General features: G+C 48.2%; 13 protein-coding genes across 13 annotated transcripts; 6 read left to right on the top strand and 7 right to left on the bottom strand. All coding sequences in view use genetic code 12, as the record gives it.

Annotated features, from left to right (window-relative positions):
* Nucleotides 1–21: 21 nt before the first annotated feature.
* SNU71 (U1 snRNP component) lies at nucleotides 22–1,500 on the bottom strand (the record flags this gene model as incomplete). The annotated part of the gene is made up of 1 exon (XM_006689953.1): nucleotides 22–1,500. The coding sequence occupies one exon, from the start codon at nucleotides 1,498–1,500 to the stop codon at nucleotides 22–24; it is 1,479 nt and encodes a 492-aa protein (XP_006690016.1).
* Nucleotides 1,501–1,545: 45 nt separating this feature from the next.
* Nucleotides 1,546–3,465, top strand: PRP39 (pre-mRNA splicing factor; the record flags this gene model as incomplete). Its single annotated transcript, XM_006689954.1, has 1 exon — nucleotides 1,546–3,465. The coding sequence occupies one exon, from the start codon at nucleotides 1,546–1,548 to the stop codon at nucleotides 3,463–3,465; it is 1,920 nt and encodes a 639-aa protein (XP_006690017.1).
* Nucleotides 3,466–3,479: 14 nt separating this feature from the next.
* RAD7 (UV-damaged DNA-binding protein rad7) lies at nucleotides 3,480–5,363 on the bottom strand (the record flags this gene model as incomplete). The annotated part of the gene is made up of 1 exon (XM_006689955.2): nucleotides 3,480–5,363. The coding sequence occupies one exon, from the start codon at nucleotides 5,361–5,363 to the stop codon at nucleotides 3,480–3,482; it is 1,884 nt and encodes a 627-aa protein (XP_006690018.1).
* Nucleotides 5,364–5,506: 143 nt separating this feature from the next.
* RAD23 (UV excision repair protein rad23) lies at nucleotides 5,507–6,638 on the top strand (the record flags this gene model as incomplete). The annotated part of the gene is made up of 2 exons (XM_006689957.2): nucleotides 5,507–5,572; nucleotides 5,634–6,638. The coding sequence occupies 2 exons, from the start codon at nucleotides 5,507–5,509 to the stop codon at nucleotides 6,636–6,638; spliced, it is 1,071 nt and encodes a 356-aa protein (XP_006690020.1).
* A 73-nt stretch (nucleotides 6,639–6,711) lies between these two features.
* UTR4 (enolase-phosphatase E1) lies at nucleotides 6,712–7,446 on the bottom strand (the record flags this gene model as incomplete). The annotated part of the gene is made up of 1 exon (XM_006689958.1): nucleotides 6,712–7,446. One exon carries the CDS (start codon nucleotides 7,444–7,446, stop codon nucleotides 6,712–6,714), a length of 735 nt encoding a protein of 244 aa, XP_006690021.1.
* Nucleotides 7,447–7,759: 313 nt separating this feature from the next.
* On the top strand, nucleotides 7,760–10,024 carry PSN45_001403 (uncharacterized protein; the record flags this gene model as incomplete). Its single annotated transcript, XM_006689959.2, has 1 exon — nucleotides 7,760–10,024. One exon carries the CDS (start codon nucleotides 7,760–7,762, stop codon nucleotides 10,022–10,024), a length of 2,265 nt encoding a protein of 754 aa, XP_006690022.1.
* A 166-nt stretch (nucleotides 10,025–10,190) lies between these two features.
* PSN45_001402 (peptidyl-tRNA hydrolase) lies at nucleotides 10,191–10,784 on the bottom strand (the record flags this gene model as incomplete). The annotated part of the gene is made up of 1 exon (XM_006690414.1): nucleotides 10,191–10,784. One exon carries the CDS (start codon nucleotides 10,782–10,784, stop codon nucleotides 10,191–10,193), a length of 594 nt encoding a protein of 197 aa, XP_006690477.1.
* A 56-nt stretch (nucleotides 10,785–10,840) lies between these two features.
* On the top strand, nucleotides 10,841–11,746 carry PSN45_001401 (uncharacterized protein; the record flags this gene model as incomplete). The annotated part of the gene is made up of 1 exon (XM_006689960.2): nucleotides 10,841–11,746. The coding sequence occupies one exon, from the start codon at nucleotides 10,841–10,843 to the stop codon at nucleotides 11,744–11,746; it is 906 nt and encodes a 301-aa protein (XP_006690023.1).
* A 40-nt stretch (nucleotides 11,747–11,786) lies between these two features.
* Nucleotides 11,787–14,306, bottom strand: CTF1 (Transcriptional activator of fatty acid utilization; the record flags this gene model as incomplete). Its single annotated transcript, XM_006689961.1, has 1 exon — nucleotides 11,787–14,306. One exon carries the CDS (start codon nucleotides 14,304–14,306, stop codon nucleotides 11,787–11,789), a length of 2,520 nt encoding a protein of 839 aa, XP_006690024.1.
* Nucleotides 14,307–14,830: 524 nt separating this feature from the next.
* cys12 (Cysteine synthase 2) lies at nucleotides 14,831–15,997 on the top strand (the record flags this gene model as incomplete). The annotated part of the gene is made up of 1 exon (XM_006689962.1): nucleotides 14,831–15,997. One exon carries the CDS (start codon nucleotides 14,831–14,833, stop codon nucleotides 15,995–15,997), a length of 1,167 nt encoding a protein of 388 aa, XP_006690025.1.
* A 178-nt stretch (nucleotides 15,998–16,175) lies between these two features.
* On the bottom strand, nucleotides 16,176–19,328 carry PSN45_001398 (pantothenate kinase; the record flags this gene model as incomplete). The annotated part of the gene is made up of 2 exons (XM_006690416.2): nucleotides 16,176–17,451; nucleotides 18,079–19,328. The coding sequence occupies 2 exons, from the start codon at nucleotides 19,326–19,328 to the stop codon at nucleotides 16,176–16,178; spliced, it is 2,526 nt and encodes an 841-aa protein (XP_006690479.2).
* Nucleotides 19,329–19,587: 259 nt separating this feature from the next.
* On the top strand, nucleotides 19,588–21,282 carry PSN45_001397 (uncharacterized protein; the record flags this gene model as incomplete). The annotated part of the gene is made up of 1 exon (XM_006689964.2): nucleotides 19,588–21,282. One exon carries the CDS (start codon nucleotides 19,588–19,590, stop codon nucleotides 21,280–21,282), a length of 1,695 nt encoding a protein of 564 aa, XP_006690027.2.
* Nucleotides 21,283–23,820: 2,538 nt separating this feature from the next.
* ATM1 (Iron-sulfur clusters transporter atm1, mitochondrial) lies at nucleotides 23,821–25,803 on the bottom strand (the record flags this gene model as incomplete). Its single annotated transcript, XM_066157652.1, has 1 exon — nucleotides 23,821–25,803. The coding sequence occupies one exon, from the start codon at nucleotides 25,801–25,803 to the stop codon at nucleotides 23,821–23,823; it is 1,983 nt and encodes a 660-aa protein (XP_066013749.1).
* Nucleotides 25,804–25,807: the final 4 nt, after the last annotated feature.

Below are 25,807 nucleotides of genomic sequence, written 5' to 3'. Positions count from 1 at the left end.
CGTTTAGATAATCTCGTTTCTTCAAATACCTTTTATGAATTCGTTCAAATCATTAATCAACGACACTGCATCGTTGTCGAAAGTCTCGGTGAGTTCTGCCATATCTATCGACTTGTCCACGAGCGAGTCGTAGATGAATTCTACCAACTCGGTCTCTTTAATACCTATGTAGAGTTCCACCAACTGCTCGATTTTGGTTTTGACTTTGCCCAATTGGGCCTCGGAGAGCCCAGTCACATCCGGAGCTTTGACATCTGATGCAAAAGGTAATGGTGCAACTTCTACTTCCACTGGCACCTCTTTCATTGGCTCTTGCATTGGCTCTTCCACGTCATCAGCATGCTCTACCCGGTCAATCTCATCAACCTCCTCCTCCTTCTGCTTCTCCTTACTCCTGAGCCTCAAGTAGCTAGAGAAGTCGAACCTCTCTTCCGTGTTCTTCAAGTCATCTATAAACTTGAACTTGTTGTCAATCAAATAAAGCTCGTAGTTCTTTGCCTTTTGGTGACGAGCCACTAGATGGGCTTTCCTCGTCTTCAACTGGACCAAATCACCAAGCTTGGCCTTATACCGCTCGCCATGCTGTCTAGCCGACTCCTTCTCAAGATACTGTTCGTACTGAGCGTCGTCCAACTCGGGCATCACCTCAGCAGGCTCTTGGGCCTCCAATTCAGGCTCCACTTCCATTTGAACATCGAGGTTTTTGTTGAACAACTGGTTCATGAGTCTCTTGGACTTCAGGCGCTCCTCCGCCAACTCTCGGCTCCGTTTCTGCTTCTCCTTGATTAACATGATCGACCTGAACTTGATCAATTCCTGGGTGATGGCCTCTTTCATCAGGTTAGGCACCTCGATTAACTCATTGGAATCCACCTTATACGATTGGCCATAATCCAGAGGGTCTCGTGACTCCTGTGACGGGTCGACGAAGTTGTTTGAGTGGTTGAGAATGCTAGAAATAGTGTTTTGTACAGTGGGTTTGTCGATATCTTTTAGCGGCACCTCGTCCAAACTAACACCATAAGTATTTACCAGCACCAGCTCGCTGATACCATCGAACAAGTCCAAATTGGCCTGAACCAACTTCAAGTCTTTGAGTGTACGGGCTTGTAAATACACCACGAGCGAGTCAGCAGACTCGAGTTTGCTCCATTTGTAGTGGCGTGTGATGGTGTTGAAGATTCTCTCAATAAACCGGTCTTTGACGGGGCGGAAGCCCTTGAACACCACTAGCGTAACCTGGTCCTTCAAGGAAGCGGCCTGGAGTTGCGGAAGCGGTACGAAATGGGCCAAAGGTGCTTCGTCGTCGTCTGTTTGTGGTTCATCCGTTTCGTGGTTGAGCTTCTCGGTATTCTCTGCAATGATCTGGTTGACGTCCAAATCCCGTGGAACCGGGATCCGCATGACCACCGGCTCAATGGGCTCGACGTACGGCGTGGGATTCACGAGCCCGTCGTGGTAGAAGTCTTCTCGTTTTTTATACGGTTGCACGAGTTCCATGGTTGTAGGGGTTTGAAAAGTTCGCGATGCGATTTCCATTTATTAATGAACGGTCACAGTATTCTCCCGGTAGACAGACATCCCAGCACACCTGCAAAAGGTCCCGAGGAGTTCGAGAGACTCAAGACCGAGGTTGATACCTCACCCAACAATATCCACAAGTGGGATGAACTTTTTGCCAAAATCGATGATAGAATCAACTCCGTCAACCCCAAAGATGTTTCAGCTGAGTTCAAGCTGTTTATACATACATGCTACACCGAACTTCTAGATCGATTGCCATTTCTTGTAGAGCATTGGAGGAGGTTTCTGATCATCGAATACAAGTTGAACGGTATCAAGCTGTCGATTGAGGTATTGAGTCGGTCTGTGGATGCGGTTCAGTTCTCGGTGGGGTTGTGGGAAGACTATTTAAATGCTTTGGCGTTGGAAAAGGACGAGAAATACGGCCATGCACTTGAGATGTGTATTCTGCTCAATGGACACCACTTCAACAGCCATAACATCTGGGATAAGTACTTGGAACACAAAAAGGACAATGTACTTCCCGTGTACCTAAAGCTCATCCACATACCACTCTACGAATATGCCAAGTACTACAACCAATTTGCCGAAATCAACAAAAATTACCTGCTCAAAGACATACTAGGAGATGACCTTGAGGAGAACTTGCAACGTTTCGGTAAGACCAGCCCCGATGAGTGTTCGGTCATTGAGTCTCACCAGATCATCGATGAGTTCAGCTACCAAATCTTCGCCACCAACCAGACCAGAGTCAATGCCAAATGGGAGTTTGAGAGCAAGATAACCACCCTTGATTTGAACCTAAAGGTGAGCTCAGACACCGAATCAGACAACTGGTTTGCCTATTTGGACTATGAAATTCAACACTACAAGCAAGACTATAACACCATTACCAACTTGTTCGAAAGGGCTTTGATCCCAAACTGCTTCAATCAAAAGCTCTGGCTCAAGTATCTCGCATACATCAACGTTTCTGACGAATCTCACAAGTTTCAGGTTATGGACTCCATATACTCGAGATGTGTGAATAAGTTTATTCCATTGGACGTGAACTTTGTCAGGTTCAGCTACGGGAGATTCTTGTTGAAGCACAACAAGGTGGACTTGATGAACGACTACTTGTTGGACTTGGTCAAGTTCTTTGGTGGAGATAATAATTCCAAATTGTACTTAAAAAGTGGATACACTGAAACGGTTGAGAGTCTTTTAGTGAATTGGAGCAAATTAGTGGGAACAGAAGCTTTCTTGCAAATCTCACAGAGTCTTTTAGAGTGTTATTTTGAAGAATCGAAGCTGATCACCGCTGAAGTGGAAACTGTTTCACGTCTGACGGTGAACTTGTTGTTTTCTCGACTCAACGACCAGTCGATATTAGTGGTGATAAAGTTATATTTAAATACTTTGTTATCGGTTTCAGACCTCTCAAACCCAAAGGATGTGAATGGGTTGAGACAGTTTTTCAACAAACACTATAAACGGCCACAGCTCAGGAGTTCTGTGTCGTTTTGGAAGTTCTATGTGGAGCTTGAAGGGGCTGGTATGTTCAATTTTTCTCATCTACATCAGATCATCAAATACATCCAAAAGGAGACAACTTTGTCCAAAATCGTGGTCAACAAGTTTTTAAACTTCCAATACAATCTATACACATCCAACTACAAAAGGTTCAAGGCAGATGTTGATGACGACTCCATTATTAGGTACCAGAACAATTTATCTTTGAATCCAACCGACAACAAATACTTATTAGCCAGCTACGGCAAGTCAATACGTGATATCAAGGACCAGTTCGAGCATCCTGGAATCGTCATTGACAACAAACCCGATATCACCAACAAGTTGATGAATCAAAACTTCGACTTGTTTAGCGACGAGTTCCCATACCCAGCCACCTTCAAGAACATAGAAAAAGCTAATGCTCCCATTCCATTCCCCCAATAAATATACATTAGTGCCTATATGGCATCTCCTTGTCTTCCTATAATAATCATGTCACTTCTAGTTTTGGCCTTGTAGGTACACCTATTATCACCAAACACCTCCAAAATCTTCAACTTGGGGCATTTTTTGCTTAATAGGTTTAGGATCTGATCATCTATAGACCTCACGAATCCTACGTTCAAAGTGGTCAATAAAGGAAATGAGAGTCCCGAATAAAATGTCAACGAATCATCCGCATTGTTCTCTTTGAAGTTGACCTTTAACTCTTCGTAGTCATCTGTCAACACTTGCCAAAAAAAGTTTTTGGAAAGGTTGTCGAGTGAATTCAAGTTCAATTCGACTAGTGTTGTACAAGATTGTTTCAAGATATCATAAATCACGGCTTCAGTCATCTCAATGCATTTATTCAAATCAAGGGAAATCAAACCACCATTTATTTCGTTGAAGCCTTTGAAGTTAGCTTCTTCGTTGATTTGGTCCAAACCTTTCATCGACAAATGAGTCAACGTCTTGCAGAACAGAGAAATACCTTCATTTATGAAATTGTTGGTGAGACTGGTACACCCATCGACGTTCAAGGACACCAAAGAGCCTCCAGTTATGGCCAACAAGTTGATCAAAAGTTCATCTGTCACTAGTTCTTCACTCTTTGGATAACTAATTTCCAAATGTGTGAGAGAGTTAGGAGTCAAGTAATGAGGAATAAGCTCATATACCTCGGCAGAAGTGAGCCCGTCCAACCGTGATAACTTCAAGCTCGTCAAATTCTTTCCACAGTTTTCAAGCATCCCAATCAACGAGTCGTTGCTGAACCGGTGGGTGTTTCTTATTTCAAGCTTCTCGAGTTTCTTTCCACAGCTTTCAAAGAAATCCTGCCATGTGACCTCATTGATCAAGAATGGCCCGTTTAGATTCAACTCTGTCAACTTGGTGAGCTTGTCACTATAATACTCGAAATTGTCGTTGTGCAACTGACCACACATGAAAAGGGTCAAGCTCTCGAGATTTGGACAATAAGAGGCAATTTTGTTGAAGGAGTCTGAGTCAACATTGGAACAGTCCCAGAACTCGAGTGACTTAGAGTCTGGATTCAAGAAAAGCGTCATGGTCTCATTGTTCAAAGACCGGTTTTTCGACAAAATCTTCGAAATCTTATTCATGTTGATGGAGCCAATCCCACCCAATGCCTCCACCTGATCAATGTTGCTGGTGATATACTTTATGCAGATGTCTTGTAATGTGGGAATACTCACGGTAGTCTTATCTAATAGCGCCTGGGCCACTTTTTTCCTCTTTCTACGAGCATTCTGCTGGTTCCGACGCGTGTTTTTCTCCCTCTGCTTCAACTCCTGGTTGCAGTCTTCACACAAGTATCCTCGCCGCACCTTGTCGTACCGCGAGTACACCGTCAACTCGAACAACTTCTCACACTCCACGCACACATCTTCCTGACCACTTTGTTTGTACTCATTTCCCAAGGATGCGGACCTGGCCACCGAGTCGTAGTCTTCATCATCCTCATCGTCGTCGTCGTCGTCGTCGTCGGCACCGATAAAATCATCATCACCATCGCTTCCACGTCGAGCAGCACGTCTTTTTCGCCTAGCAGCCGCTCTCATTTGCACGATTTCATCCTCCTCCTCACTAGGGTTCTCGATACGACTGGCCGTGCCGCTCAGCTGGCGGAGGGGATTCAGGGACACTTCCTGGGCGGCTGTGGGCGCCACTGACGACTCGGTGCTGGAGTCTCCAGAAGTAATGCCCTCGATCGCTTGGTCCTGCTGTATCTCGCGTCTTCTTCTGAACGCGTCTGTGATCCCCTCGACCCGCAAAAACTCTGTCAACGCAGAGTTAGGCCCTCTTACATTCGACCCTGTGTTCTTTGTACGCCGTGACATGTTAGGGTTGTGGAAATATCAAGGTTTCAGTTGATTAGTCAAGTTAAGCTGATGCCAAAATTGCGCGGATGCGAAATTGATCTGTCTCAGAGTCGCACCAACAAAAAAAACCAAGCTCGCCACTTAAGCAAAAGAAACAGAGGATGCAAATCACCTTTAAAGACTTCAAGAAGCAGAAGCTCACGATCGACGTCGAAGTCGACGACACGGTATGTCCAGTGGTCCTTTGACCTCCACAAAATGTGTGCTTCAGCTGTACTAACCGTATAGGTGTTGAAAACTAAAGAGACAGTCGCCAGCCAAAAACTGTGTGATGTATCCCAATTAAAGTTTGTGTACTCTGGAAAGGTGTTGGCAGACGACCAGAGTTTGGGGTCTTATAAGATCAAAGAAGGTGACTCGATCATTTACATGATTTCGAAGGCCAAGAAACCTGTTGTTCCAGTCGCCGAACCACCAACAGCCGCCACCACCGGTGATTCAAGCGAATCAGCCGCTAGCGAGCCCGTAGCACCTACTCCCAGTGCCACCACCGTGGCCCCAGTATCTGAAGAGGCTGGATCGGCCTTCGCTCAGGGTTCTGAGAGAGAAGCCACCATTCAAAACATAATGGAGATGGGATATGACAGGGACCAGGTGGAACAGGCGTTGAGGGCAGCCTTCAACAACCCACATAGAGCGGTGGAATACCTCTTGACGGGGATCCCCGAGTCCTTACAGCAGCCGGTTGAGCCTCCCACTGCGGTTGAAGAAGATGTCGATGCCACCCCTGTTGCAGCAGAAACTACCCAGGACGATAAGGACCATGATCACGACACCAGTGACAGAAACGTCAACTTGTTCGAAGCTGCTGCCGCCGCCAACAATGCCAGTGCCGGAGAAGGTGACGCCAGCGACCCGGTCGGTGAGTTGGACGACGCTGCCCAATTGCAATTGTTGCGGGAGGCCATACAAACCAACCCCGAGTTGATACACGAATTGTTGGAACAAATCCTGCGGTCCAACCCCCACATAGCTCAGTTGATTCAGCAAGACCCTGAAGGGTTCATCAATCAGTTTTTCGGAGCTGGCGCCGAGGAAGGATTTGAGATCGATGACGAAGCCATGGAAGAAGGTGAAGATGCGGGTGTGAGAATCGAAATATCGGAAGAAGACCAAAGTGCCATCAACCGGTTGTGCGAGTTGGGCTTTGACCGCAACTTGGTGATTCAGGTGTACATGGCCTGTGATAAGAACGAAGAAGTGGCTGCTGACATTTTGTTCAGAGACTCATAGATCCGCGATGAGGTATTGTTGTACATTAGCTTTGATGCTCTGTTTATATATAATATTTCCACAAACCTAACTGTTACCACGGTAACTCCTCCAAGCTGTGCACAATGCCGTGAGTGTCAATGTCATCCTGAGAAACCGGTGCGTTGCCCGGTCTGTCGACGATGCTGACGGCTATGCCCGCTTCTTTTGCTGCGTGGATTTCCTTCACGTTGTCGCTCAAAAACAACACATGTGATGGATTGGTGTCGTAGCCAATGCTCTTTAGAATACTCTCGTACGAACTAGCCTCTTGCTTGGATCCAGCCGTGGTGATGTCAAAGTACCCACTCAAGTATTGGTTCAAGTCCACCACGTTGTTGCCATCTTTGACGTATTTAAACAACAACTTCTGGGCCTTGACACTGCCGCTCGAGTAGATGTATATCTTACTGTGCTGAGAAAACGTCTTGATCACATTGATAGCGTCTGGGTAAATGGGTGCCAACAAATCACCTTTTTCATATCCCAATTTCCACACAAATCCCTGGAACGACTTAAGAATCGGGTCCTTGACGTCATTGGCGACCAACTGGCGGATATGTGATGCGACAGCATCGAGTGTTGCGTGCTGCGGGAACTGAGCCACGATATTATTGATCAACTCGGTGTCCGTGGGGGTTTGGCCAACGGGCTTGTTCAGCAACGGGTAGTCCAAATCGGCCAAGAAAACCTCGAATTGATCCATGAAGTATGGGTATAGCACATCCTTGACGAAGGAGATCGAGCAGACAGTACCTTCGATGTCGAGTACTAATACTTTGGGGCTCATTGTCAAAGTTTCAGAGATAATTAATGCAAAAGAAAAGAATTGCAAAAGTCGCGAAAGCAACTGGCTGAGACGCTTTGGATTGATTGTATAATTGTATAGCTGTAAGTGCACGATTATCTCCCCTAAGGTTGTATATATACAACTATAAGTACACTGTAGTCCACTCAAACGCTTCTTATACAACTCTAAGAACATCACCATCACTCATTCTGATCTCACCGGCTTTTTGCAGACCTCTCCCGGACATCAGTTCCCCAACAAATTCGCGAGGTTGCGAAATACCTACTTATCTTTTGGTGACCCTAACACCACGATGTATAAAATACCTTTCTGGCCAGGTGACACATTATATACTTCTCAGGCACTAGACAAACCTAGTTGTAAGCCGCTATACGATGAGACCAATGACTATATAAACGAAGACCATATCCACGAGTTTGCAAAAGCTCTCGTGTGGGACAGTGAGGAAGACCTTGGAGAGAATGACATATCTTTACGCAATCAAATGGACGCTCTTGGCGCTGTGGACGGCGGAGATATGGCTGCTGGGCTCTCACCTACGCGACGCTCGTCCAAACCCGACCTAATCGTCTCCAAAAGTGACTGGTATCCTGTTCACACTCCGATGGCAGCAAGTGATTCCAACACAAAAGAACCACGCTCGAAGCGGGCTTCGAAGCTGAACGACTCCAAACATGCCACCAACGAGTTCCGGGCCAGTGCCGGCTACCTTTTGTTGCGGTGGCCGATTCTTATCGGTGTGTTGATGTGGATGGGGTTTTTGGGAGGATGCTACTCGGCTGTGCGGTTTTGGGTAGCGCTCCTGGAGTATTATTTCACCTGGACCGGCGACAGAAAGCGGCTCAGAGACCGACTCAGAGCGTCGAAGACGTACGAGGAGTGGGTTGCCAATGCATTGGCGTTGGACCGGTTTCTTAATCTTGATAAATGGTCAAGTAACCCCAAGTTTTCATACTACGACTACAAAACACTACGACTCACGATCAACAAGTTGCGACAACTCAAGAACGCCAACATGGATTCGGAGCTCTTGATAATGCTCCAAGGATGTGTGAAGACCAACTTTGCTGGTATTGAAAATAGACAGTTGTACTCCCACCGGTACTATGGCACCAAGAATCTCGTGGAAGACTACATCCAGTTGGTCACCGAGTGTATCGACCACATCACTGACTCGGAAAGCATTCCATTTGCCACGAAACGCAAGTTTTTCCGGTTTATTCTGAAGAATTATGGCAAAACTGCCTTGTGTTTGAGCGGAGGAGCCTGTTTTGCGTATACTCATTTTGGGGTGATCAAGGCCTTGCTTGATAACAACCTCCTTCCATCGATAGTGTCGGGGACGTCCGGGGGTGGGGTGGTGGCAGCTTTGGCGTGCACACGGACAGATGAAGAATTGAAGAAGTTGTTGGTACCTGAATTAGCCCGGAAAATCACCGCCTGTGAGGACCCCTGGTGGGTGTGGGTTCCGAGGTTCTGGCGGACCGGGGCCAGGTTTGACTCCATTGCCTGGGCCAGAAAGTGTAACTTTTTCACCAAGGGATCCATGACTTTTCAAGAAGCTTTTAAGTACACCGGCAGAAAGTTGAACGTTTCTACCGTGCCAGCGGACCCCCATTCGCCCGTGATTCTCTGCAACAACATCACGTCGCCCAACTGTATCATCTGGTCGGCACTTTTGGCATCGTCGGCGGTGCCGGGGATCTTGAATCCGGTGGTGTTGATGATGAAAAACCCAGATAATGGTCGAGTGGTGCCATTTTCATTGGGAAACAAGTGGAGAGATGGGTCCTTACGCACCGACATCCCTATCGACGCCTTGAATACCTACTACAACGTCAACTTTTCGGTGGTATCGCAGGTGAACCCGCACATCTCTCTCTTTTTCTACGCTCCAAAGGGTACGGTGGGCAGACCAGTGGCTCTTCCCCGGCGTTACACCAACCGGCAGAAGTACGCATCGTTCAGAGGGGGTTTTTTGGGGGCAGCGGTGGAACAGTTGTTGCGGCTTGAAATCACCAAGTGGTTGAAGATCATTAAGAACTTGGACTTGCTTCCACACTTGCTTGAGCAGGACTGGCTGAACATTTGGTTGCAGAGGTTTTCTGGAACCATCACCGTGTGGCCCCGGAACCGGATCCTGGACTTTTTGTACATCTTGAGTGACCCCACAGTGGAGCGGTTGGAGGAGATGCTCATGAAAGGTCAGAGGTCGATGTTTCCTAGATTGTTATTTATCAGGCACAGAATGACTATAGAACGGGCCATCGAGAGAGGCAGAAAAGCCACGAGGTTGGGCAACAAGTATGAGACTAGTCATGTGATGAGCCTGGCGGGTACGGTCAATGATACCGAAGTGCACGGAGTGCGGTACCACGGGGATGACGATGAGACGGGCTCGAGTGAGGAGGATGTTACGATGTTGGAGTCGCCGTTTGCGAGGCAGTTTGGTTGGGAAGAGCAGGTGTCTGCGTCGAGCCGGACGGCTAGTCCTGAGGTGACGGAGGATGAATTGGAGGAGCCAAGGGAGCCTAAGAGACGGTATACGGTTTTGTAGAAGGACTCTGCACTGAACGAGTGGACACAATGGTGTCACTGTGAGTATTGAATCTTATAGAATACGTACAGGAGCATGAACTCTGCCTATCCAGTACCTAACTTGAACTCTGCCTATTCAGTGCCTAACTTGAACTCTGCCTATTCAGTGCCTAAAACATGAAATCCTATCTCGCCTTGGTAAAGTACGCATTCACCTTGTTACAGTCTGCCACCTCTCCCTCGGCCTCAACTATGTACTCCAAATAGTCGATAGCCAAAGGAATACCCTTCTGTTCGAGCACCTCTTTCTCCTGAAGCCTGAAATTCGATAGCACCCACGTAGCAATGGTGTCCTTGGTGGCGCTGACGGGCTTGGGCCCGATCCCCACCCCTAATTTATAGAAATTCTTCATCTCCTGAAACACCCTCAGCACCGATTTCACTCCATTATGAGATTCATTCTTCTTGAACTGAGAGATCCGTACACGGCCCAAGTCCAACTCAAAGTCATCGTACAATACAATAACGATTGCTGAGTCTGGCCGTTTCTTATTTGCCTCAAAGTACCGTTTGAGGGCTTTTTCAGACTCATTCATATAGCAGTTGGACTTGACGAATGTGATATTGTTAATGGAGCTCAGCGAATACACCCCCGATTTCTGTAGCTGTTTGGCCCCAAAGTGCTCCATGGCGGCTTTGAGCACAAGATGTCCACATGAGTGGCGTGCGATGGCCCCCGGGTTTCCGATGGAGAATATCACAAACTGGCTGTCGCTCATGAGTAATGTTTTGCAACAGTCGCGAAATCGAAAACCAAAAACTTCATCTAAACACCATGGCCAAAGTCGAGTTCAGTGACGAAGAAGAATTCGATACGTTCAACGAGCCTGTAATGGACGATTCCGCCACCCTGAATCAAAAGGATGACGACGACTTCGGATCGTTTGACAGTGCGTCTTTTGATGACTTTGAAGCACCCACCGCTCCCAAGACTCTCAGCAAATATATGAAAATCGATGGTTTCTCCGCCGCTAACGAAGAGTTTGACCGCCAGTTGGATGCACTATTGGACACCATTCTCCCCGGTGATGGCGAGACCCCAAAAGAGCGGCCACAAACACCCATATCATCGTTGTTGGATGATCGGTCCAGTATGATTCTCAACCAACTCAATAAGATCCCTCATTTGAAACCCAACAACTGGGTCCGTCTGCACATCCGCCACAATTTGTTGATCAAGTTGGGCATTCCCATTAATCTTGACGAAATCAAAGACGAAAAAACGGCGTTTTTGAACCCTAATAACCTCAAATCGTCTGCCACCAGGCGCAAATCTATAAATGAGCAGGACATTGACTGGGACGGCATAGCGATTCCAGAGTTCAAGCAGCTCAAGCTTTCGCAAAACGAACGAAGTGAACTTATGACCAAGACAAACGATATTCTCTCACAGATAGAGACGGACAACTTGAACAATTCGTCAAAGTCATTTTTAGACGGATGCAGTGAAGATAAAGTGCACCAGAAACTCGAACAGCTCAGGCACAACCTGGACCAGTTGTTGAAGTTGGCGAGTGTATGGAAGGACCAGTTTGAGGACCTCAAGAAGAACTCGGAAATCTATGAGTCAGTGGTGCAAAACTTGATTGGATACAGCCAGAAACTCGAGCGAAACGAGCTTTTGAACAGCTTGAAGCACGTCAAGTCATCGACACATAAGAGAAAGTCTGCATGGAGGTAGATAAGATCATAAAGTGTATTATCATAAAGTTACAAATAAGCTACATGGGGGTTTGAAAGTTGAAAAGCGAGCCTGCCATCTCGTCCTCGATGTAGTTGTCAGCCCCTGACTGTAAGTTCATATTGATGAAGGTACTGTCGATGAAGTTGGTGGTGAAAGTTCCACCTGGGGTATGCGGAGGAGGCATATACTGGTCATTGGCCAAGTCGTTGGAGTCCCGAAGATCGTCTTGGTTGATCATACTGGAGATGGCAGGGGATTGGGCCCTACTGTCAGCCATATTGGGGAACAATTGAGTGGGCTCGAAGTTCTGGAAGAAATTCAGGTCAGCCGGCATATCTTCTGTGACCAACGAAATGTCTGGGAAAGACATCGACGAGGACGGAGAGATGATATTCTTTTTCTGGTTATTGTTTTTAGCTTGAGGTTGGTGAAGCTCGTTTTGGAATGGTCTCTTTACTTCCTGTACCATTTGCTCAAAGTTGGCGGTGGTGGGGTCTCTGTTAACAAATGGCTCGGCCCGAGGAGAGACGCCTGAGCTTACCAGCGACGTGGTATGCATGAAGTCACTGTTGAGGGTGTTGCCATTATCACGAGTGAGGTTTTCGTTACCACCGGTGTTGGAGTTGCCGTAGTAGGCCTTCATGTTCTGCTCATTCTCCAAGGCCCTCTTGGAGCTGCTCATTTCCTGTCGCATGGCGATTCTGCCGGTTCTCTCGATGACCTTGGCTCTATTGATGCGGTCATTGGCGTACTTTTCAAACAACTTGAGCAACACCTTGGCAATGGGGAACACCTCCGACATCTGGTCCATTACGGTTTTCAACGTCACCAACGAGTCGGACGCGGTGGACGAGATCAACTTGTTGCTAGAGTCCACATGGTAGATCAACATCAACAACGCACTGTAGACAATATACACAAACATCACCGGGCAATTGTAGATACAGTCCTTGTCGTACAAGATCTTGGAGATGATGGCAATCATACGGGCGGCCTGGAAAGAGATCCCCCACGAGGGATATTTGTAGTTGTTGGGATCGGTGGAATTGGACCGAGCCATTCTGATCAAGTTGGACCGGTGAATCAAGTACAACCGATTATAGTACTGAGCGTTCAAAAGACAGCTGAAGAAGTCCTGCTTTGACACATCGTTGAGAGAAAATGTCAACTGCGGTGGGAGGTTGGTGAACCAAATCCCCATCAACATATCACAGTGCTGGATGATGGAAAACTTGTTCTTCTTTTTCATCGACTCGGCCTTAACGGTATATTGGTGCCGCAAGATAATGCCGGTAATCTCGGCCAACTTGACGAGGTGGATAAAGTAGAGTGCCTGCTTTTCATTAAGTGGGTACGATGAAACCACACCCGATTCAGGGTCGTTTTCGTCAAAGTCTTCGAGAGTTAACATGGGCACATCACAGTCGCTCAAGTCGATCACCACGGGTCTGCCAAAGGCAATGGCAACGTTGCGGTCCTTCTCAAACAAACACCACCACACCCGGCGCCAGATTTTTTTTTCGTTATTGGAGAGCGGTGACTTGGAAACGTCTCGGTGGAGCCCAAATCCCTGGGCCAAGCCGATGGCCACGCGGGTCCAGTAGAAGGAGTTCTTGGTGACATCCTCCGGGCCCTCCCAGTAGGTACCGATCAAAATCAACGTCTGGACGATGGCAATGGGGTCACTTTCGTAGTTGGTTTCGTACAAGGCCTTGGCCCGGCGGAACAAAGTCAAACACGCCAAGTTGTTGGAGTTGTTGGAGTCCAACAATAACGGGTTCCGGGAAATACGACAACCACACAAGAGCACTGCCTGGAGCAACATAAGTGGTGGGTTGTCGTTGGGGTCATTGAATTTATTCATAAATTCGGTACGGTTGACCACTGGCATCAACGGGTGGATGTGTTCGAAGTAGCTGTTGATCAAGTCCAACGCCAACTCGCGGTCCGGGAGGAGGAAAGCGCCTCTGATCTTGAGAATCTCCAACTCGACCGAGTCCAACGAATTTTCGTTCACATCGAATACATCTTCATTCAACTGGACGTGGTTGTCGCCAACGTTCTGGGCAATGACTCCCACCGACGACGACCCCAAAAACGTGAACAGGGCCTTGGCCTTGCTGAGCATCAACTCCTTTTTGTGTACCAGTGGCCGGTTTTTGTACTTGGACGTGAGTGACGGAGGAATCGATACCTGAGAGATGTTCAACACCGGCTCGCTGGAGTTGGAGTGGGCTTTGGCCTTGGGCGACGGGTCCTTGATAAACTCCACCGACTCGTCGTCTTCAGTCTTGATGATTTCGTCTTCTTTACGCTTTCTGCCATCGGGGGCGCCGTTGCCTCTCTTTTTGACCATTGGTAACTCACAGTCACACCCAAACGTGATGCAGTTTGTGCACGGGATGTGTATTTCGGCGTCACAGCGCACCTTCCGCTGCCGACATACCACACACGCTCGGGAGCCTCTTGGGCGCTTGTATTTGATGGTGAAGGCTTTTGGTTTAGCGGCAGTCGCTGGGGTTTTGGTGACCTTTTCTTTTTCGGGTTTGTTGACCATGGATGAGTAGTTATGGTGGAAGGTATGAGTATGTCAGAATTCACCAGGTGTATGGGTCAGGGTTGTAATTGTAGATGGGAAAATATTGTTTGATGAAATAGACAGTATGTTTGTTTGAAAATAAAGTCCGTTTTCTCCAGAGTTTTTGCGGGTGCTGCGAGAGGATTTGGAAAATGGAGTGGACGATTTAAGGTTGCAGTTCATAACCGAAAACGAGAGATGAGGCAGAGGATGGGAGGATGGGAGATAGTGGGGGAGGGGGGGAGACGAGGGTTTGGAGAGGGAGGTGTATGTTTTTGGAAGTCCAAATAAGAGTTCATGCTGATGGTTCTCACATGGTGCATACATTTGTTATGGTCTGACATTCGGACACAGGTCTAACGGAGTTTCGGGTTATGTAGCGAATTGTGGGAGCGTGGGGCCATGGGGGAAAATTTAAATTCCGGTAACCGGTTACATTTCACGAAGAGCATTTAGTTTGCGCCTGTGACTTCGCACCCTGGGCTTCCACGACAGCTTCAAAGATGACCACTACGAGTTCGATTCTCAAATTAGCAGCAGCAGTGGCTTCGTCGGTATACGTGCTAGCACAGGTGGCAAAGATTGTACGACAGGGGCAGAACCCCCGGCTAACGAAACTTCCGCCCACGTCCCGGGGGGTCGAGAGTCTCGTGGGGAACACTCCTTTAATCGAGATCAAATCCCTCTCCAAACTCACTGGGTGTCGAATCTACGCTAAGCTCGAGCTCTGCAACCCTGCCGGAAGCGCCAAGGATAGAGTGGCACTTGCCATAATCCGAGAAAATGAAAAGTCGGGCAAATTGACTCCCCACCACGGCGATATCATTTTTGAAGGCACATCTGGGTCAACAGGAATTTCGTTTGCTTTACTTTCCAATGCCCTCGGATACCATACACATATATGCTTACCAGATGATACCAGTGACGAAAAAATCAAGTTACTCGCCAGTTTGGGTGCTATCATTGAACCCGTCAAACCCGCATCGATTGTCGATCCCGAACAATACGTAAATGCAGCCCGAGCGAGAGCATCTGCTATTAATGACGACCAACTGGACCCTCGGAATGCTGTGTTTGCCGACCAGTTCGAAAACGACTTCAACTGGAGAGTTCACTACAATACTACCGGTCCTGAAATATGGACGCAAATGCAGGGTCGTATTGACTGCTTCATAACCGGTTCCGGTACCGGGGGGACTATTGCCGGAGTAGGTAGGTACTTGAAAGAACAGGATGCGTCTGTTAGGGTGATCTTGGCAGATCCACAAGGAAGTGGGTTGGCCAACCGTGTCAACCATGGCGTCATGTACGACACGGTCGAGAAGGAAGGCACGCGGCGGCGTCACCAGGTCGACACGTTGGTGGAAGGTATCGGGTTAAACCGTTTGACCTGGAACTTCCAGCAGGGTGAGAAGTACATCGACTCGGCGGTGCGAGTGTCAGACGACCAGGCATTGAAAATGGCCCGGTTTTTGTGCGAGAATGACGGGTTGTTCTGGGGGTCGTCTGCCGCCATCAACTGCGTGGCTGCGGTGCAGACGGCGTTGACGTTGGGTCCAGGCCACCAGATCGTCGTGGTGGCATGCGATTCTGGTGCCCGGCACTTGTCGAAGTTCTGGGCTCATGCTGCCCGTCTTCCTGCTGATATTTCTCTCCAGGATATTGTTTAAGCATTCACACTATCTAGTACAAGGCATATTTCGCTGAACATATCTAATACACCTACAACTATCATAATGGGTGCCGAAAACATTGACAGCCATCTCTCAATAGTAGAGGATATGTTACATTAGTAATCTACACATTGCTAGCGGTACATCTAATCATTCTACGTTCCTATAATACATATCATTTTTTTGCAGCCATCTTCACGCTCGTTTCGCGGTATATCTTGAAGGTGCTCAAAGATGAGGCAATGAGCCCGAACCAGATCTGGAGAGTGTTGAACGGGAGTTTCATGTGGAACACCGTGTACGAGTCAAACACAAAGTCCGACATCCATTTGTAAAGATCCAAATAAGCGTTGAATTTTTGGAACTGGATTTGTTTAAGGCTCTCAGCATCATGGTTACGGGAGTTGGAGCTTTCATTCAACAAGCTTGCAAGTGAAGAAGTATCACTGTTCAGCTTGAGACCAAGAATCTGCTTGGAGAGGAGCTTGGCCTTGTTTTTGACTTGGATTTGGATCTTGAGGTCCATCTCCTGCTGACTCAAGGTGTTGATGGCATCCACCGCCGTGTAAATCCCCAAAATCGAGTCATAGTACCAAGCCAACGACTCGTGCCGGGACACCACCTTCTTGAAGCTCTTGTTGGTCAACAACCCGAGCTTGTACAACAACAAACACTCATCGTTGAACCCGTAGTATAAGCCGATGACTTCTCCCAACGTTTTCTTCGTCAACGCGGTGCTGTTAATGGTGTTATGGGCAAAGGCATCTTGGAGCTTGGTGGCCAAGTCTCTCACTCGGAAGGGAGTTTTGCCAAACCGAAGAAACTGTCTATAGGTGGATAACCCGTTAACCATACCTTGGAACCGGGTAGAGAACCGAGAACACACCAAAATCACCACGATCCGGGCGAAATCCACTGGATGCCGCACAAAGTTGGCTATCAAGTTCAACTTCTTACTGCGATCGTTGTAGCTTTTGTCGATGGAACCGATGTTGATGGTTTCATCACTGAGATAGTCTTTTGTTTGGTTAGCGTGGTAGATCAACAACCGCAAAAGATACTGACCCACCTTGGCCATCTTGTCCTTGCCGGTGATGTTGTTCAACATGGCCCAGAAGATATCCATTGTCGGTATGGCAGTAGCAGGTTTATGGACAAGTTGACTAGACTCAGCAGAAGTAGAATCATCCACCAACTGACTGGTGGACGAGCTTCGGCTGAGCAAACGCTCGTTGATATTGATGGAACTGGTCTTGTTGTCGGTGTCAGGAGTCATATACGCCGTTACCTTGGGTTTGACGGGGGTTTGGTAGTTTTGGGTGACAGTAACCGACATTTTTGGATCTTTGGACGGCGAGTTGATGGGCGAGTTTTGGTTGGAGTCGAGCCACTCGGAGTGTAGCGTGTGGATGGGACTAGAATGGGGTTGAGTGGCGTATAAATAGGTGGAACTATATGGATTCCTGTGATTGTTTACTTGCGAGTAATGGGAGGGGAGGGTATTGGAGGATGCAGATATGGTGGTGGGGGCTTGGGCTGCTGTGGGGTAGTACAGACGCCGGGGCAGGGGTATATGAGAATCAGAAAGGGCCACTGAGCCTATGTCGTTCATCTTGAAAAATCACTGGGAATCGGACAGTATTTATATTGATGAAGTTTTTGAGTATGCAACGGGCGCGCGAATGTAACATGGGAGGGGAAATTTTGGGTTGCAGCGATGAGATAGGCAGTAGGGCCAGCAGGAGAGAGAAAGGGGAACTTAGCGGAAACAGGTGTGATGTTGGGGTATATATTAAGGTGTATATTAGGGTGGGAGTTATTGATTGCGCATGAATACTGAATGCAAAGAGGAAAGTGAATACTGGCTGAAGCAATTGCATAGAGCAGAGCGTCTCATCGACAGTCGAGTGTGTGGAAGTCAGTGAATGAGTCCTGCAAGTGGAAATGTCATGGTGGTCTGTGGGTGTTAAGTCTCTGGATGTGTATGGTGGTCTGTGGGTGTTAAGTCTCTGGATGTCATATCTCTGGATGTGCCTGTACCGTTCACATCCTCCCGGGGACCAGGCCCCATCATGAACGCCCCCACCGACCCCAAGTATCCCTCGTGCCTCAAAAAGTAACTCTTCATATCTCCCTGGGACCAGAAATTCACCGCATAACTCAAGGTGTGAATCGTCTGCTTATGCCCCGATATATAACTGCCTCCAAAGTATATTCTCTTCAAATTAAACCGCAATGCCTGCAAATAACTGATCTGTCCAATGTTGTTCGACACCAGGTAAAGCAACGACCGGGCAATATCCTCCCCTTTGAACTGAGCCAACTTTTCGGCCGGAGTACTGGTGGAGAGATCTTTATTAAACCGTAGCTTCTTGAACACCTTGGCAAACGAAGAGGCAATATGGTTGGACTTCAAGCCGATCTTGTTGTAGCTGCCACCGTAGATGTCTCGGATCAACAAGTCGATGTTCTCGTTGTTTCCTCGTGATGCCATCTCCAACATCTCGTTATAGTCTTTCGCTTCCGTCAAAAGTGACAAGAGTCCCCAGAGAGTTCCTCCTCCAAGAGACGACCCACCGATTCTCTCGAACCCGTTGGGCCCCGGTCCCGTCACCTTGATCATCAGCACTCCGCTGCCAATGTTCACAAGTAAGTACGGGTAGATCTGCTGGTCGTGGGTGTATGGTGATGAGATGAACTTGGTTTCGTTATCCTCCAAGTCGTAGATGAAAATCTCGTTGGGGATCTTGGTGATAAGCCAGTCCAACCCTTTAATTAAACACTCCATCTCGTCGGTGGCGATGATTTCCACCGGGAGTTTGTTTTTGGCAAATCTTTTGGTCATGGTTGCGTAGAACTTATGGGCACCACCTCCGGTGGCCATGATGTAGGTGATGGGCGGGAGCTTCTCCTTGTCGAGTGATCGCTTGATTAACTTGAGCATAAATGCCAACACTTCGGTGGAAAAGTTTTCTGTTTGAAAGTCTTTGAAATGCAACTTTCCTCCTTTCAACTGGTGATTAATCTTCTTGCTGCGGGTGAAATACACGAGCTTGGTCAAGGTTCCACCGATGTCGACGGAGATATGTATCACCTCCGAGTTATGTTTGGGTAAGGTGATGTTGTGGGGGATTCCTGTGATGTCTTCGGGGTCGTTGGGGTCATTATCGAATTCAGGATCCGAATTTTCAGGTGACGGCGACGTTGATGACGCCGGCTCATCCAGCGCCGCTACGAGCTGGTCGTTGGCGATGTAGGCGCCCGAGCAGTCGATGCGGATGGTACCACGGCCCACTACGTCCAAGTTTATTTGGTCTTGTGGAGACATGAGGCGGGAGAAAAACAGCTAGAAAAGGAGGTTTTGGGGGTATGACAACGGGAAAAATGGCCAGGGGAATGATCGAATGGTGTGGTGGGGGTGTGGGCAGTCAACAGATGATTAGATGCAAAATACAGCCGGGGGATGTGTCACTGGCCGAGGTGCTCGTTTGTAAGCGTAAGATTTGTCGCACTCTTTTTGTTGGGAACGGGAACGATGCAAAGAATTTTTCACAACGGTTTTCAGGTTGCAAAAAAACCCATTTAAAATGTCTGATTCGCTTGTGGCCACCAACAGGTGGGTGCCAGAGAAGTACAACGTGCTTTTAGATGTCGACGTTCACAAACCCAACTTCCATGGGGCCTTGGAATTTGTGCTCAAGAATTCTACCACCAGTGCCCACTCGCAGCCCTTCCACCTCGTGTTACACGCCGCCAAGTTGGTGGTGCTCGGGGCCACGGTCAACGGTCACGTGGTACAGGTCAAGAACAATCCCACCAATACCACCGTCGAGTTGTCAAGCGACCTGTTGCCCCCCGCCGATTATACGGGCAGTTTGGTGCACATCAAGTATTTGGGCACCATCAAAACCTTGAACTCGTTCGAACAGACCAAGGGAGTTTTCAAGTTTGAAATCGACGACAGGGTGCTCATCGCCACGCAGACTCAGCCGCTGTTTGCACGGATGATATACCCGTGTATTGACGAGCCAGCGTTCAAAGTTCCGATGAAATTGACCGTCAAAACCGCCAAAGGGCTCCAAGTGGTGGGCAACAACGCGGTGGAGTCAGAGGAAGTTGACCCCACGGGTGGCACCAAGACCGTCTCGTTTGTGGCTACCCCACCAATGTTATCGTCGAATTTTGCCTTTACTATTGGGGATTTGCAGTATGTGGAGTCGACCAAGACTTCCGTGCCAATTCGCGTCTACTGTCTCCGTGAGTTCGGGATCAAGGCTCCTCAGGTCCTCGCCATTGCCGAGAAGTTGGTACCGCTCTTGACCAGCCGGTTCGGGTCCTTTCCGTTGCAGAAGTTAGATATCATCGGGGTGCCGTACTTGACAGAAGGGGCGATGGAGAATTGGGGGGCCATTACGGTGATGCAAGACTACTTGTTCAAGGACGACGTGCTACAGACGCAGCAGTTGGTGGCGCACGAGCTTGTGCACCAGTGGATCGGGAACTTGGTGCTGTTTGACGACTGGAAGTACGTTTGGTTGAACGAATCGTTCGCGACGTTTTTTGGCAACCATTTTGTGAGCATCATTGATCCCTCCTACAGTTTTGTAGAGGAGTTGATAGACATGAGCGGACGCATGGTGCGCACGGGAGATGTCAACATCCAGAAGTTCATGAACGGGGTGAGACTCACGGGTGACACCACCACCGGCGAGTTGTTCAATCATCAGGTGTATGAGAAGGGTATCTTGATGTTGCGAATGATAGGCAATATTTTGGATCCCAACACCATCGACAACTTCGAGGTGTTTTTGGCAAGCATGAGCAAGTTTGTGGAGGCCCATAGGTTTGAGTCGATCAAGGCCAGTGAGATCTGGCAGTTTTTCTTGCAGGAATTCGATATCGATTTGCTCACGTTTGTAAGTATGTGGATTCGGTATGACAAGTTTCCCTTCATCCAGGTGTCGCAGAAGAATGGAGAGTTGGTGATTGAGCAGGCCCAGAGCAAGCCGTACCAGTTTCCACTCGTGGTATCCACCACCGAGAGGGACTACCAATTTTATATCAAGGACAAAACCACCAAAGTGAAGCTTGACGAGCAGGTGGTGGCAGTGAACAAGCACCGGGTTGCTCTTGTGAAGCAGGACATCTCGAAGAAGCTTGTGAAGGACTTGGAGCCGCACTTGGGACGTCTCGATGCGTTGAGTTATCTTATTGACTATCCTGATAGCGGCAGTGGAGTTCACCAGATGCTCCAGGGAGTTTTACGGAAGCAAACAAAGTAGGAGGGTGGAAGAGAGTGAATAGAGTGAATAGTGTGAATAGTGTGAATAGTGTGAATAGTGTGAATAGTGTGAATAGTGTGAATAGTCAGAAGTGTAAATAGAATACAGTCCAATGATGGCCGCATCCTGTCAACCTACGCTAACATTTCACCATGTAATGTTTATAAGTCATGAATGTATAAAGGCGTATGCTGAATGCTAATGATTGAATGCAAGTCTATGATATCAGATGTTCCACTTGACCTCCCGCTTATTGTACACAAAGTCCAAAATGTTGTTGGCAAAGTTATCGACCGAATCGACGGAGTTGGTGTCACTGTTCGCACCATGCTGGCGCTGGCGCTGATGCTGGTGCTGGTGTGCCGACAGAATGCTGTGGTGAGATTTGGTCTTGGAGCTTTTTTCATTTTTGCAGCCTTTGCAGGTACACTCATTTTTCAACAAATCTTCTTTGTACTTGTTGGGGAGCCTCATAGTGGACTTGCTAGGAGATAATTTGGGAGGCTTGGCGTGGAGTAAGTGTCCTAATGACTTTGAATGTCTCAACGGGGGTGTGGGAGGTGTGGGAGGCGTGGATGTATAAGGAGATTGTCCATGAGAGGAATGATAGGACAGTGAAAGTTCGGAATGATGGTGGGTCTGTGTGGGAGTCACTACTGGACGTGGATGGAAAATGATAGACGACTGGGTCTTCAAAGTGGGGAGTTGGCGTGAGGACGACGACGACCGCGATCCAGGCGGTGGGCGAGTGGGAGGTTTAATTGAATTTTTGCTTTTTGATCCCAACCCTTTGGTAACCGGAAGCAGGTAAGTATAGTTGGTAGATCCATTCAGACTGGAGTTGGAAGACAGGGTTCGGGAATGCAGCACTTGTGGTGCACTCTTGGAAGACGAACCAGATTTGGAGCTGCCACTGGATCGGGATGATTTTAATGAGAAGTTCGAATTGTTGGAGGTTGTCCGTTTATGGGATGCCATGGCATTGGCATTATTGGAAACATCATCTGATTTCTTTGCCTTAGAGAATTTTATATTCATGAATCACAACACTCAAAAGAATAGAGAAATGCAAAAATCGGTTAGGGGGTATAAAGGAGTTTTGTATGTGAAATATTCCTCCGGTTGATAAAACTGAAAAATGTGAAAAATCTTAAATAGGGTTTGTTCTAGGAAATATTCCACTAAAAGGGGTGAGATCAATGGAGCCAGTGTAACAAGTGATTGACGTGAGTATAATAGAGGCAAAAGAAAAAATATTGGTGTGGACTATGTGATTGGGTTACTGGGACAAAAGAAAAAACCGGGTCTTTCTTATCAGTAAAATAAGTAAATTATATAGCCCGTTTTGCATAGTGTTGAATACCGCGATCCAACTATTCATAACCAGCCAACAAGTCATTCATCTCTCATTCGCCTATCAGGTTGATGGGTCAACCTGATAGACGGGATACTGCTTCCATCCACTGCCATCGTCAACTTCCCGGTTTTAGTTTGGGCGGCTATCGATACTTTTAGGTCCTGAATAGTATTCTGTTGATGTCGCTCATTACCCCTTTTACAAGCAATTCAATTATTTTTGCAGCCAGGTTGGGATTGGGTGGCCACCGGAAATGCATTATGTCACATTCTTATTCATGTTAAGAGGGGGGTTTCCTTACTCCACAACCAAAGTCAAACAGCGCGATATTAGCTTCCAATATTGTTCCGCGCTATTGCAGGAGACAACAAGGCAAATACGTGGTATGCAGTTGCCATTGAAGTCGCCTAACATAGGTCAGCATAGAACCATGCGCCACCGATACATAGAGGCTGCTCCCCGTATCTTTCACAAATCTGTCGTCTCTTTCGGCCAAAATTTTCTCTCGGGCGGCACTGGTAGTCAATTAAAGCCGATCAACTGGAGGGGACTCTCAGGCGGGTAGGTAGCCCCAGCGATCCCAACTTCCACCGCCACAGACCGCTCCCAGGATCCCGGTTTTGGGAGGGGGACCAATTCCTGGGTTACGAGCAAACAGGCACACATGCCTCCCTGAGTGTTCCTTACAACGTCCTGATCCGGCAGGTGAGTTCCCGATCAGGTTAAATTAAGGCGGTCTAGACCTGTAATTCCATTAAAGTCAATAACCTCCTGGGCTTAGATCCTATTTTACGAGAGTATGCCCCAGCGAGATACAAGTGCACACCGACAAGCATTCTCTAAATCCTTAAACTCCCATTGTGTCAACAAACTCAGGTAACTGCCAGGTATCACCCTCCAAATTTGCAACCACAAGCATCTACGTTATTCCCATCGGTGGGGTTCCATTGATATGTCTATTTACTGAACATTGAATATGTGGTGGCCGATGTCGATGCCCATGGTGGATCGCGTGAGATCTCATCACCTTTGATCCACTGGGGCGTAAACCTTGGTTGGACATGTGTATGTACAAGATTGCGAACCAAAGAACTCGGGGAACATTGGTCTCAAGTGGGAATGGAACATAGACTAAACTGAAATTTGCTTCGCTTAAACATTCACTGGCGCAACCACTCAGGCTACAACTGCTTCTCGTTTTCGATATTCTCTTGCACCAACTCCTGCTCCATGTCCAAACTCTCCTGGACATTCCAAAGATCCGCATATAAGCCGTCTTTTTGAAGAAGTTCCAAGTGCAGCCCTTCTTCAACCACCTGTCCTTGCCTCAACACAATGATCTTGTCGCTGTCGGCAATGGTCCGTAATCGGTGTGCAATCAGGACGTTGGTGTTGCGGGTGTCTTTAAACACGGTACGGATAACCTTCAAAAGGTTCTGCTCCGTGTGAGTATCCAATGCACTTGTTGCTTCATCAAAGAAGGTGATAGGCAGTTTTTTGAGCAAAAGACGGGCAATAGCAAGACGCTGTTTCTCTCCACCCGAAACCATCATACCTCTCTCCCCCACCACGGTGCGGATTCCATCGGGAAGTTGCGAAACCAACTGGTCAAGCTGGACCCTTTGGATGGCTTCGTTGATTTCGGCCTCACTGGCATCAAGACGTCCATACCGAACATTCTCGTAAATGGTATCATTGAAGAGTGGTGTGTCCTGGGGCACGATCCCCAACTTCTCCCGCAATGACTGCAACTTGACGGTTCGAATGTCCTGCCCATCAATGAGGATTCGCCCACTAGACACGTCGTAGAACCGGAACACCAACCGCAAGATGGTAGATTTCCCACTGCCACTGGGTCCCACTACTGCCACCTTCTGGCCGGCAGGGATCGTGAATGTGGCATTCTGGAGAATAGGTCTGTCGGGATGGTAGCCAAAACTGACGTTTTCAAAGCGGATTTCACCAGGATTCTTGGGGTCTAGCACCAAGTCCTTGGCTCCCGGGGCATCCACAATTTCGATGTGATGGCTCTGGAGCTGGAATAAGTTCTCCATATCTAACAAGGACTGCTTAAGCTCTCTGTACACGGATCCCAAGAAGTTCAAGGGCATCAGAAGCTGAAACACAAGCTGGTTGATCAACACCAAGTCACCGACACTCAACAGGCCACCAGCAACTCCCAGACACCCCATATACATCATGGCCGTCAAGGCGGAGCTGAAAATGAGGTTCTGCCCTGAGTTGAGAAACGCCAACGAGGTGGCCACCTTGATAGAGGCATTCTGGTACTTGGTGAGAGCCGCATCATACTTGTATGCCTGGAAGCCCTCGTTGTTGAAATACTTGACGGCCTCGAAGTTGATCAACGAGTCCAATGCCACACTACCAGCTTGGTTATCAGCGTTATTGGCCTCCCGCCGGAACCGGGTCCGCCAGGCAGTGGTACGGATGGTAAACACCGAGTACGCCAACATGGTGAAGAAGGTCACGGCCGCAAACAGCGCCCCGTAGTTGTAGGTCAAGACGCTACACACGACGGAAATTTCAAAGGTGATGGGGATGATATGAAATACCAATGCATTTAACACGTACGAAATCCCCTTGGTGCCTCGATCAATGGCCCGTGTGAGGCCTCCGGTTTGGCGCAGAAGGTGGAACTGGAGGTCCATGTTCAACAACCGTTCGAACGTGTTGAGAGCCACACGGCGGATGGCGGTCTGGGCCACCGATGCGAAGATGGCGTTACGAAGCTCGCCAAACAACACTGCCCCGAACCGGGCGCCCCCGTACGCGAACACAAGGGCCGCCACCACGCTGCCACCAATGCCTACCCCGTCGCTCCAATCGACATTCATGCCGTCGATGATACTTTTGAAGAAAAACGGCACTTGGACGTTGAGGAGCTTGGCGGCGATGAGGAGAGCAAGAGCCACCACCACCCGTATGCGAAAACGAGGGTTGTTTTTGGGCCAGATGGTCATGAGGAGGGACCGGAGCATCTGAGACTGGGAGGTTGAGATGGATTGGCCAAACAACGATCCGGACTTGGGTGGGACTGTATCTTTTTTGACAGTGGCAGTGGTTCCAGGGGTGCTTTTGGGAGCGTCGCCGCCAGCAGCACCATTCTTAGCGGCTTCCATCGTCTTCCTGGTGGAGCTAAACATCCGT

This window comes from Yamadazyma tenuis, chromosome 2 (genome assembly GCF_029203305.1).
Source record: "Yamadazyma tenuis chromosome 2, complete sequence".
NCBI lineage: Eukaryota > Fungi > Ascomycota > Pichiomycetes > Serinales > Debaryomycetaceae > Yamadazyma > Yamadazyma tenuis.
This window is presented reverse-complemented; position numbering and strand designations above follow the sequence as displayed.